Raw genomic sequence first — 12,036 nt, forward strand, 5'->3', positions numbered from 1 at the left:
AAGATAACTAACATACACAAAAAAATAGAGTGCTTCCTAGCGATTTTTTCTGTACATCTATAGCATTACAGCATTACACATGGTTTCCTCAACATCATAATGCCTATCTGAAGGTGAGTTGTAGGGCTCAGCTGAATATATTTATCTGCCCTTCAGCTCTAAAATGGTTATGGAAATAAAGAGCATTTTGAGGCCTGTGTGTTATTTTCAATTCCGATGATAGCTCAGCACTTTGCAGCTGGTGTCAAACCCAACAGATGTGTATTTCTCACCTGAGGGAAAACATATCTTTATCTTTTTACCTGAGGGGAAAACAAACACATCTTTGTGTGAAGTAATTTATACAGCTGTACCTACAAATACCTACATATTGACTGCATGTACTGTACAAGCAGGTTAATAACTCACATGGGTGGGTGGCATAAAACTTGGCAATGAATGTATATACTGAGACAGATAAGTGAGAGGTTATAAGAATTCATAAAGCCTCCAAGTGTTGGGGAGTATTTTTTTTTAAGTGGCCTCTGAACAGTGTGTGTCATTGAATATGGATTTATATAAAGCACGGTACACTCATCGGCTAAAAACAGTCTGAATGGGCATTTCTGGAGGATTTTGAAGAGTTTTTCTTCATAATAGCACTATGATATTATTGGTGTAATCAGTAAATCCTGCTATTCTATTTTGTATGACATCAAACATTATCAAACTGCATTAGAAAGTCAATTAGTCCAGCCTTCATAAACAATAATACTTGCGATTTTAAGGATTAAAAAAAAAATGACCTAGCTTTAAGATTTGTATAATTTGGAAGTTTCTAGTCCTTAAGTCTATGAGAACATGAAAGACACTGTTTGAAGAACTGTCCAGTCCAAGCTGCTTTACCATAAACTCTCTGAAGTGGATAGAAGAAGCACTGGCAGGACACCAGAATTGCCATTAAAAACATTGCTCAAACGGACTGTATAGCAGATTCTATCCTTTAAATTGAAATTGATGTGAGTTTACAGCTACCTCCATATTGGGCTGATTTTTTGGATGTTCAAAAACCATACATTTAGCAAATAACACAGCATGCATAACATTATGCTGCTGTACAATGTAATTATTTGACACCTCTATTCCTGGAAATTTGCTTTCTAAACACATTTTATTCAGACTGAAAACAGCCTACATTTGAACAATGTATATGATATGTGACAGATGCATCAGTTAAAGTTCTTACATAAAATAAAATGCTTTATTGGAAATTTCTGTAGCTGGTATTTTTTTGGGGGAACAACTTTTTTTAAGATTTTTTTTTTTTTTTTTTGAGCCATTTCCCCCTTTTTTATGACAGGACAGATCAGAACTGGCAGGAAGCGAAGTGGGAGAGAGATCGGGAAAGGTCATTGAGTCGGGATTCGAACAAGGGATGTTCATAGCCGACAAATTAAGTCATGTTATAAATCTGAACATGGAGTGCAAAATTATATTTCAGAACATAATATCTGTTCCCAAAACTATTGTATAAATTCACAAGTTTTATGGACTTCTTTTTTTTCAGACATCACTGACCGAGATTGGGCTACAAATATCCATTACCTATTACTTTCTCAGAAAGTGTTAGAGTGGGGTAAATTTAAAGTCACTGAACTGCTTTTATAACATTAAAAAGGCAACCACCACTGTGGTCTTACTAATTTACTTTTTTTTTTTTTTTTTTAAGGCAAATGCCTCTATTTGTCTATTTTTTTTAATAGGTTACAATAAAAACAACAGCATGTGGGTTTAGAATTATCTGATGACAAATAACAGAATTTTCATTTTTTGGGGTTGAACTATCCCTTTAAGTAGGCTAGTATTCTTTGTCTGAATCATATAAAGATATTTTCGTCTCACTTGGGGCACTGGAGCATGATTTTGTGCTATAAAACTTTAATTTATTTATTTTTAGGTAACAGCAATACAAATTAGATTGCCTTAGACTGACTTGACTTATATCACCTGTGTCAAATTATTATAATGCTCCAGGTACTTGCCTCCTTAGAACTAATTTAGAGGTGGAAATATGGTTCAACCATGATGTCACTAACAAGTGACATCACTACTACCGGAGAATTCAGTGTGGCTCCGGATTCATGTCTCAAGACCGCGCGCAGTGCAATCGATGGGATGAAATGCGGATGACGCATACAGGTTGAGGATTTCCTCCCCACACGTTAAAGTGTGACGTCCACCCCTCCGCACCTTTAACTTTCACAACACGCGAAACCTTGTTACCTACGTTGGGCATCCGACAGGCTTCTTTCACGACTTCGCTTTTGCGCATGATACTGCGGTTCCGACGCCACTTCACGCTCCAACTCACCTTGAAACGCGGTGCTCTCAGTTTTTGCATGGAGAGCGACGGAGAGGCGACCAATCCCCGCCCCGACGCCTCCCCCACCGGCCAATGAAATTCGAGCGGGGGCGGAGCTAACAGCTAAATTGTCACGCTTGGTTTCACGCTGGCATTGCCATCGAGCCGCGTCTGGCTGCCGTGCGCTGGTGCAGGTGCTCTATTTCATCGAGAGAGGATGCGAAAGGAAAGAAGGGGAGGGAAGGAATGAAGGGAACCGTCGGAGAAAAGTATGCAGGGCATGAATAATAGGGTATCAGCAGTTGACAGTGTGTCTAACGTCCAGGGGCTCGGCTAAGAATGATTTATTGAAAGGGGCACTTTGAGATGTGATGAGGTTTCTCTCTGGTTGGCAATAGTACTATGATTTGGTATGTGGCCACTTTGATAGCAAGTGTATTCAGCACCAGAGGAACAGCTGCTCAAGGTGAGTTGAAGTGCAATTTATTAGGCTATATACAGCCTTAAGTTTGCAGACTTTTTTTCTTTCCTTTTTTCTCCAGTCATTAATATTTATTTATTTATTTTTGGGATTGGGTCACCATGGGTTATTTATTTATTTATTTATTTATTTTGTATTTAAATGCTATTTTAGTCGTGTTGAATATTTTACAATATAGCAGTTCTGGGTATTTTATGATTATTTTGGATTATAATTTTGTGTTCATTTATCAATATTATTGCTGTGTCATTGGTTAATGACATTTCTGTTCAAGTGCTAGTTTTTAAGTAATTCAGTCTTGCAAAACTGAAGGGTTTGAGCTGGTGCTCTCTGTTCCAACCAATTTCACCGGTTTTTCAATCCCATTAAAAACATTGAGCTTGTATACTGCATTTTAAGTGTGTTTTATCAAATTAAAGCGATTGATTACCCTAAAATAAACATTTTATCACGATTTACCCACTAAGGAGAAGTTATTGTTGCATAGTAACAGATGTTGTCATTTTGGCTAAAATGGTTATCCCATTAAAATTTCCCTTTAAGATCTGAATTTATACAGGTGAACTTAAATTACACATCTTAAGGTGGTTTTAATAGAGTGCTGTTGTGTTATGTATAACTGGTATGGTGCTCAATTGTATTTTATTACACAGTATCAGTGTTTTTGGCTGTATGCAGTTTTAGTTATTAACTTTTTGAATATTATGCCTTTTTAGACCTTGCAGAGCTTTTTAAACATGAGAGCACTCTAAATAAGTCACCATAATTGAAATTCAAAATATGTTCTGTTAATCTGATCGACCTTGAGACTTGTTTAAATAAGTGGTGTGTCTTTATTTCAAATGTTGGGTTCATGGACTCATATAGCCCTGCACATTCTAACTCGTCCACAAGAGGGCTGCTAGCCGAATAGCAAGGAGCATCCAATCTTGGATCACTGAAGAACTTTTTAAATGCATGCACTATGAATAATTACACATTTCCCATGTTGGGAGAGACGCTATACCTAACAGTATGGCTGTAGATCTAGGTAACATTTAGGTAGGTATTACTTTGCTGTTCTGACTGTGCACTTTGCTACGTACTCTCAGTGCCTCCCTCCTGAGAGTCAGAGTCATGCTGCACTATCCCAGCCCCAGTGCAGCTCTCTCCCTGCCCTCACCCTCCCGTCTCGAGCTGTCAGCTGGCAAACAGGCCCGCAATCACCAGCTACAAACCTGGCCAGGTGCCAGATCTCTACTTTGTTGCTCTGTCTAAACAGAGGACTGGGAGACAGCAGACTGAGAGCCCTGAGCTGATGTGTTGCTCCGGGTAGGCCCTCGAGGCTCAATACTGGCTGACTGCACTGAACTTGTTGAGACCTCCAGCAGTCCACCTCAGGAGCAGACCTACTTCCCTCATGATAAGAGCTTGTGCCTAACACCCCCTTTAAACTTGTTTTGCCAAATCGACATGTCTGTTCGAATGTCATTTTGGCAGGTGCTCAAATGAATCTTTTTATCATAATTTATCTAGATTGGCACCAATGAGGTTTATAGTAGGAGTCAGATAGCATTCCCATTTATGTCCAGACTCCAGTTTTGAGCCAATCACCTGAACCCTAAATGACACGTGACTAACGTAATATAACATAACATAATATAATCTATTATATTACACGAGTACCTGAACTATATGGCTGTATATCAGCAAAGCTGTGATTTGGCCGTTGGCACAATGCTGCAGGCATAATTCACAGCATATTAGTTATGTAAAATACGTTTTTTTGAACAGTAATATATAAATGAACTGCAATAGCTATCAAAAAAGTACAGTAAATTTGTAAATAAACACAAGCAAACAATTCAGTCAAAAGTAGAAAATCAGCACTCTATTTAGTACAGGATTTAGTTACATAAAAAATAAAAGATATGAAACTTAACTTTACCCTAGTGACAAACTGATTTGCTCTGCTGCAAGTAATAGATTAATAAGACCAAATTTTGCCTGTTTAATATAACCAAAGAGCCAGCAGCAAATTCCCAAAGGACTGGCTAAGATCAAGCTGTTCTTGGCGGGTACAAGCGCTGAATGTCTAAACAAATTTCAAATATTCGCTATCTTTAATTATAAATCAAACATTTGAGGTCTGAAGAACTCTTTTTACGTCTATGTTCAAATCTTTTACAACTACATTCTGTGACACAATAACAGTAATAATACTGTAAAATTATAGTGGGTTTGCTCTTCTGCCATTGACACTTACTGAGACAAATATTGTCTGTATATATCTGACAACAAGTGGAGTGAAACAAAATGATACCAAGTGTTGATAATAGGGGTATAACGGTATGCTAAAATCACGGTTCAGTACGTACCTTGGTTTTAAAGCCACGGTTCGGTTCATTTTCGGTACAGTAAGGGAAAGAAATGCAAACATTAAACTGCGGGTTGTTTATTACTATAAACTTTTTTTAACAATTTGTTTACAATTTTTTAAACACTTTTTAATAAAATATGATAAAAAATCTATAACGTTATATAATAAAAACTAATAATAGGAAATAAAATACTGCTGCAAAGTTATCCACTAAATAAAATACTCTGTCTCAAATCAATATCACATAATAAAATATAATGAAAAATATAAATAAATAACTATGATTACCAATCCCAGCTTGTAGGCCTGCTCATATTTTAAAAAAAAAAACAAACACCAACAACAACAAAAAAATATATATATAATATATAACTTTTGCAAAGTGTAAAGTGCAGCAACAACAGTTTCAGTTTTTAGACCTGCTCAGATTTCGTTATAGTGTTGGCCTGATCAGCTCATAGACCGTAAAAGAAATGGACACAGCGACCCCATTGGAACTCAATTGAGACAAGTGAAGCCCATTTTTAGCGTTTTTTAGCACTTCCGTTTCTGACGCGCAGACTCAAACGAAGCTTGACGACGTCAGCAACCTGTCTGACAGATGTAAATCTTCTAAGTGGCTGTGGGTGCAAACTGCCATCGTTAATCTTGCAGAGACGGCGAGCTTGAGCGGGGAGTTCTTTGGCGTGAATGAGCAGGAGTAAGTATTCTGATTAATTATTTTGTATAGTATTTTAAAATGTAACGCCAGTACGCCATATTAAGTTAATTGCCTGCGAGCTTCTCCTCCTGTCTGTACGGTAATGCGACAGAGAGTCGAGAGGTTATGACGCAATCGTTAGCCTATTTTTTACAAAAACTGTTTATACGGGGCCATAATGTAACATAGAAGGTAATGGAGCCCTTTATACATTGTCGTGTATCTTTAGAAATAAATAATGGACAAACGGAGTCTTTAAACGCCTCAGATGAAAAGTTATTCGCTGTCAAAGTGACGCCAAAATGAATGGGAGTCAATGGGAATGCTAACGCAAGTGAAGTTCTGCTAAAAGATGGCAGCCCCCACCCGACTTCAACTTCCGGTCGAGTTCCTTGCTGCCTGGATCAGCTGCAGCCGGGCGGGATTTGAGCTAAACGCGAAGAGTTCCGCCACTTAATATGTTCGTGTGGAAACACGAAAATGTACCTATGTTCCGCACACAAAATATTGCATTCGGTCCAATATTATAACGGTTCGGTACGAATACACGTACTGTTACACCCCTAGTTAAAACTACTGTAATATTGCACCACTGGAAAAGGCCCTCTGAACAAACTGTTGTATGAAATATAATCTAGACAAATTCTCTACATTTTTTTTTAATAAAAAATACCATAAAAAATACCATTAATGTTATGTAATATTATTACAATTTAAAATGACTGTTTTCTTTTTGAATGAATTGTAATTTATTTATGCAGGGGCAAAGCTGAATTTTAAGCAGCCATTCTTCAAGTCTTCAGTGTCTTTCAGAAATTATTCTAGTATGCTGATTTCTTATTAATATCAATGTTGAAAACAGATGTGCTTTATATTCATTTTGTCTGACTAAAAGGATCTGTTTCTTAAAACAAAGTTTGACATTTGTGACATTTCCCATACATATATTATATTATATTATATTATATTATATTATATTATATTATATTATATTATATTATATTATATTATATTATATTATATTATATTATATTATATAACCTTTTATTCCCCACAATGCCATAGTTGCAGCATCTCCCAGAAGGTGCTAACAGGCCATTCTAACCAGCCAAATCTTTACTCCTTGATTTGAGCAGACAGGATATGATTTGAGCTGATGTGAATACATGTGAAATGATGGTGATTTGTTTTAGCAGTTAGCACCTGCTAGCAGACTAGATTCTGCCGGGTTCCTCACCCTTAGGCGTTATTGATGTAGCTGCCAGCTGGAAATGGAGAATCTAAAGAAAGCTTGCTCTGGAGGTTTGTACCGGAGTCTATGTTTCATGGAAAGCCTGTTAGAGGAGGGCTAGTGGGGGACCTGACAGCTGCTCATTTTTAAGCGGTGTTGGATAACATTGGATGTGTTTTCCAACAGTCATCACTTCTCTTTCATCCTCAGGCTGTGATGGCTTGATCCTCATCCAGCGGAATGATAAGCGTGTAAACCTCTTCCCTGTGGAAAAATTAAAATTGTTTATATAACAAACAAGCAGCCTGTCATCACATCTGGACTAGTTTCCAACACCACTCACACGAGCATGCTGTTTTCATGTTGTTTATCTGTCTTGGTACTACAGATTTCCAAAAAATAAAAGAACCCTCAAATTACTATATTTAAACTCATTGGCTCTCTTGACCGATACTTTAGATGTATTGTAATTATGATTTATAATGTCAGCTATAATCCAGCCAAATCCATGGCAGGCATTCCAATCAAACAAGGAAAAGCAGCTGACTTGCTCTGATTGCATGGAAAGCTGCAGAATGCAACCACAGCGGGCACAGCTGAGACAGCCATTTTCAAATGCATTTTGTTGGCTCCAGTGATTCTGAGTGAGGGGTAATGCTTTGGGCAATAAAGAACAAAGTGGAGTTGCAACTATTAGAACACAAAGAGTTTTTTTTATTTATTTTTTTATTTACAGTTAATTTTTATTTGTTCTTGGGCTTTTGCTGGTCTATAGGACAAACAAAGTTAGGAAACAATATAAAAAGTAGAAGGGCAGGCAAGTTGGACTCTCTCTTTCGATTAAACTTTTGAATAATATGTGTATATATATATATATATATATATATATATATATATATATATATATATATATATATATATATATATATATATATAATAGTGCTTTGCGAAAGTTTCCACATCAATCTACAGTCCATACATCATACACTCCAAGTACATTGCATAAGTGTTCAAACCCTTAACTCATAACTTAGCTGAAGCACCTTAACAGCCTCAAGTCTTTTGGGTCAATTATAATCTTATAATCAGATAATTTGGCAATTATCTGTCATTATTCTCACTGCTCTTCACCTCTCAAGATCTGTGAGGTTAGATGGTGGCAAACACACATTTTCAGGTTACTCCAGAAATATTTGTTTGGGTTCAAGGCCAGGCTGTGGCTGGGCCACTCAAGGACATTCACAGAGTTGTTTATAAGCCAGTTTTGCAGTGTTTACTGTAGGTTCATTTTCCTGTTGGAAGATAAACCTTCTGCCCAGTCTGAGGTTCTGAATGCTCTGGATTAGGGTTTCATTGATGCTGTTTCAATATTTTGGTGTATTGACCATTTCTTATACTCTAATGAGTCCTTCAGTCCCTGCTGCTGAAAAAAACAGCATACTTTACTTTTTGGATGGTACTCTGCAGGTGATGAGCAGTGCCTGGTTTCCTTCAAACATCATGCATGGAACTGAGGTTTATCAAACCAGAGAATCCTGTTTCTCACAGACTAAGGGTCCTTTAGGTGTTTTTTTTTTTGTGGCAAATTCCAAGTGGGTATTTGTGTGTCTTCACTGAGGACGAAACCCCAGATTGGTGGAGTGTTGCAGTGATGTTTGTCCTTCTGAAGCTGTCTCCGATCTGCATCTAAGATCATGGAGCTCAACTAGAGTGACTGACATCTTCTTGGTCACCAGTCTAGACAAGGCCCTTTTCCATCAGTTGCTCAGTTTGGCCAGGAGGCCAGCTCTAGGAAGAGTTCTACTTGTCTCAGATGACTTCCATTATGGATAATGAAGGCTACATGATTCTGTAAATCTTCAATGAAGCAGAACTCTTCTTCAGTTGAAGTGGAGATGGTTCTCACTGCAGAGCACAAGATCAAGGGGGTGTGGTTGTAGACTTCAACTAGAAAGAGATGCTGATCTCGCTTGTGTGTTATTCGACAGTTGAGTTGTTTTGATTCGTATCTTTACAGAAAACGTATGCTATTATAACGATCAACAAGATTAGTATTATAAGGGCACACACGCCAAACACGGGGCATCGCATCTCTAGACATGCGCGAGGACGTGTCTGATTCATAGTCTGATCGCATCTTTGCATTGACTTTGTATGTAATCTACTCGCGCAAATTGTTGAACTCACGTTAAATCCATGATTTATGTTTCCGTCTGATTGATGGCTGTCAGCAGTTGGGTAGAAGACAACAAATCCTATCATTCCATGCTACTTCTTAGTGTCATCAAACCACACATTGTTATTGTTTTGGTATTGCGCCCTCTAGTGGCAGGTCCTACAACCTGTACCTTTAAGTTTTTTATTTGTAATAAATTTGCAAAGATGCCTAAAACCTGTTTTTTGCTTTACCATTATGGTGTATGGAGTGTAGAATAATAAAAAAAAAACTACAAAAATCTTCAGATAGCTCCCCAGCGCTGTAGATACTGATGTGAATGTCTTATCTATGTCCGTGGCTGGATCCCATTTCTATTTTCTCAGCACTTCAAAAGCTGTTTCCTGTCTCTGATACTCTCTCTCCTCAACACTGTCAGTCTAGTCCGCCAGATATAAAGCATATGCCCAAACAGTCTCCCTGCTGAAGCAATACAAGACTTTGTCTCATTCAGAATTTTGTGGGTAGAGCCTTTCAGAACTGGATGTTTCTATTATCCACAGACTAGTTCAGCTATTAGGAACTTGGATATAAGTTTAGCCATTATCTGAGCTTAAGTCTTTGTGGGGAGAATAATGGAAATGTAGAATGATTTCTGTACTTTGCTGTTAAGTTACGGCCTCTGTTGTTTCTCACTTTTGGTTTCCCTAAATACATTACAGGTTGGAACGGTATGATATTATGTTGATATCTGGATCACAGTTCAGTCATGGTTAGTGTATTAAAAATGGTTATATATTATGATTCAAAAGATCTTTTTTTAAAAGGCTTACTTGCTAATTTTTCTTGTATATATTTTTAATATTAAGTAATGTAAACATTTTAGCAAAAATATTTTGTTTGTTATATAAAAATATTGCATTTAATAGTTTAAAAGATATTGTATGCATATGTCTATATTTATGTGTAATATAATATAATATAATATTTACAATGGCACAAACTGTTGATCACATAATTTTTACAACTTGGAACCTTCAACACTGTTTTGTGGAGTTTTTGTCTTCTGTTTTTTTCGTAAGTGCATATCATCAGTTCAACTGTTGTTAAACCGTGGAGTTTTTTGAACGCACTGTACTTCTTCTATCCCTCACAGCCGCATTTTTATTACTGCCAGAAATTAAATATGGCACTACCCTAAGGTCTATAACTTCGATCCCTGGTCTCTTAAGATTTTTTTTTTAAATATCTTCCTCAATGAAATCACTCACCACATACATCCTGTAGATACCCCGTCAACCTTGAGTGCTCTAGCATCAATTTTTCACCAAATGCAGGCTTGCATCCCGATTGATGTGAATAGGAAGTAACAGGCCACTGATGGCTCAGGGCAAAGGGCTCGTTCTATAAAAGTCACGAACCATAATATGTCAATCAGCTGGTATATGGGACAGCATTGACTCAGGTCCCCCTCCCCCAAATGCAGTCTTCCTTTTCCTTTGTCTGATAGATGCATGCAAGAGAACACTAGTGGAAGATGGTCCATATATAGATACTTTCGAAAGAGCCCTGTGGAATTTGGTTAATTATGCATGACTTAGCTCTGGCATTAAAGTAAAGACAGTATGTTTCTAATTCAAGTTCATCAACAGATGAAAACCTCCCCTCCCATGTTGGAGAACATGCCAGATGACTGTTTTATTCATGTCAGGGTACTCACTGACTCCATTTAGGTGTCATCAAAGATCACAGCATTGTAAAACTATCAAGTTCACATGTATGCATTTGGTAGACACTATTTTCCAATGTGACTTTTACGTTGCTACCTCCACTTAAAGAACCTAGTTTTCCTTTCAACCTTCTCTTTGGGTTATTTTATGTATCGTCCACACTGGGAATGGAAGAACTGGATATTTTTCCATGTACTGTGTGTTTAGTCAGTGGAAAGCAGATTCCTGGTCTAAGTAAAAGCTACAGCTTAACGTCTACTTTAGCACCGTGGAAATCACTGAACAGAAAGCCTTTGATCTTTACAGAATTGAGAGCATGGGCCTATTGATCGATACACTTTGCTCTTGTTTAGATCTGCATCTGTGATTTGGCCACAACTTTCAGCTCACCCAAAAGATCATCAGTCATCTTAGATGGCCATTGTGCATGTGTTGTACTTGTGTAGTTTGTGGATGATGCTATAATGCAGTGGTATCTTGACGCACTTCTTGATTTCAGAAACAGAAATGTCCCTTTTTGATGAGAATAATTAAAAATGATGATACTCAAGGATGCTTGGAAGACGGTGCTCCAGCAGTTTGGTTAGAGTGCTGACTAATAAAGGAGTGATGCTGGGCAGAGGTGTTTAGTCTGACTCAGCGTCGGGGGAGCAGTGTAAGAATCATGATTCAGCCCTTGGTAGAAACGTGCTATAAATTCTTTGGTGGTTCAGAGTTTGAGTCAGTGGAATATTAAGACTACAATAGGACTCATCCCTGTTGAAAAAAAAACTGCATATGCTGCTTAGGTATGTTTTAGAAGCAAAAGTTCAGAAGAAAGAAAATATATGACTATGGAAAAAAATAAAATTATTTATATATATATATATATATATATATATATATATATATATATATATATATATATATATATATATATATATATATATATATTATAATGCTGTGATGCCTAAATTAATTTGTAGCATTGATGACTGTTTAGTTTTAGTGATTTTTTTTTTCTCAAAATAGTATAGAATATAAATACTGGTGTTTCCCT

The 12,036-nt window shown here is 37.1% G+C and overlaps 1 protein-coding gene across 3 annotated transcripts in view; it reads left to right on the forward strand.

Moving 5' to 3' along the window:
- Positions 1–1,361: 1,361 nt before the first annotated feature.
- LOC113038581 (protein turtle homolog B-like) overlaps positions 1,362–12,036 on the forward strand; it is a 100,323-nt gene continuing 89,648 nt past the window's right edge. For all 3 annotated transcript variants that reach the window (XM_026196101.1, XM_026196102.1, XM_026196103.1), the window contains exon 1: positions 1,362–2,807. In XM_026196101.1, the coding sequence (XP_026051886.1) occupies positions 2,744–2,807 (64 nt within the window). In that variant the 5' untranslated portion in view covers positions 1,362–2,743. The remainder of the gene's footprint in view (positions 2,808–12,036) is intronic.

This window comes from Carassius auratus, chromosome 21 (genome assembly GCF_003368295.1).
Source record: "Carassius auratus strain Wakin chromosome 21, ASM336829v1, whole genome shotgun sequence".
NCBI lineage: Eukaryota > Metazoa > Chordata > Actinopteri > Cypriniformes > Cyprinidae > Carassius > Carassius auratus.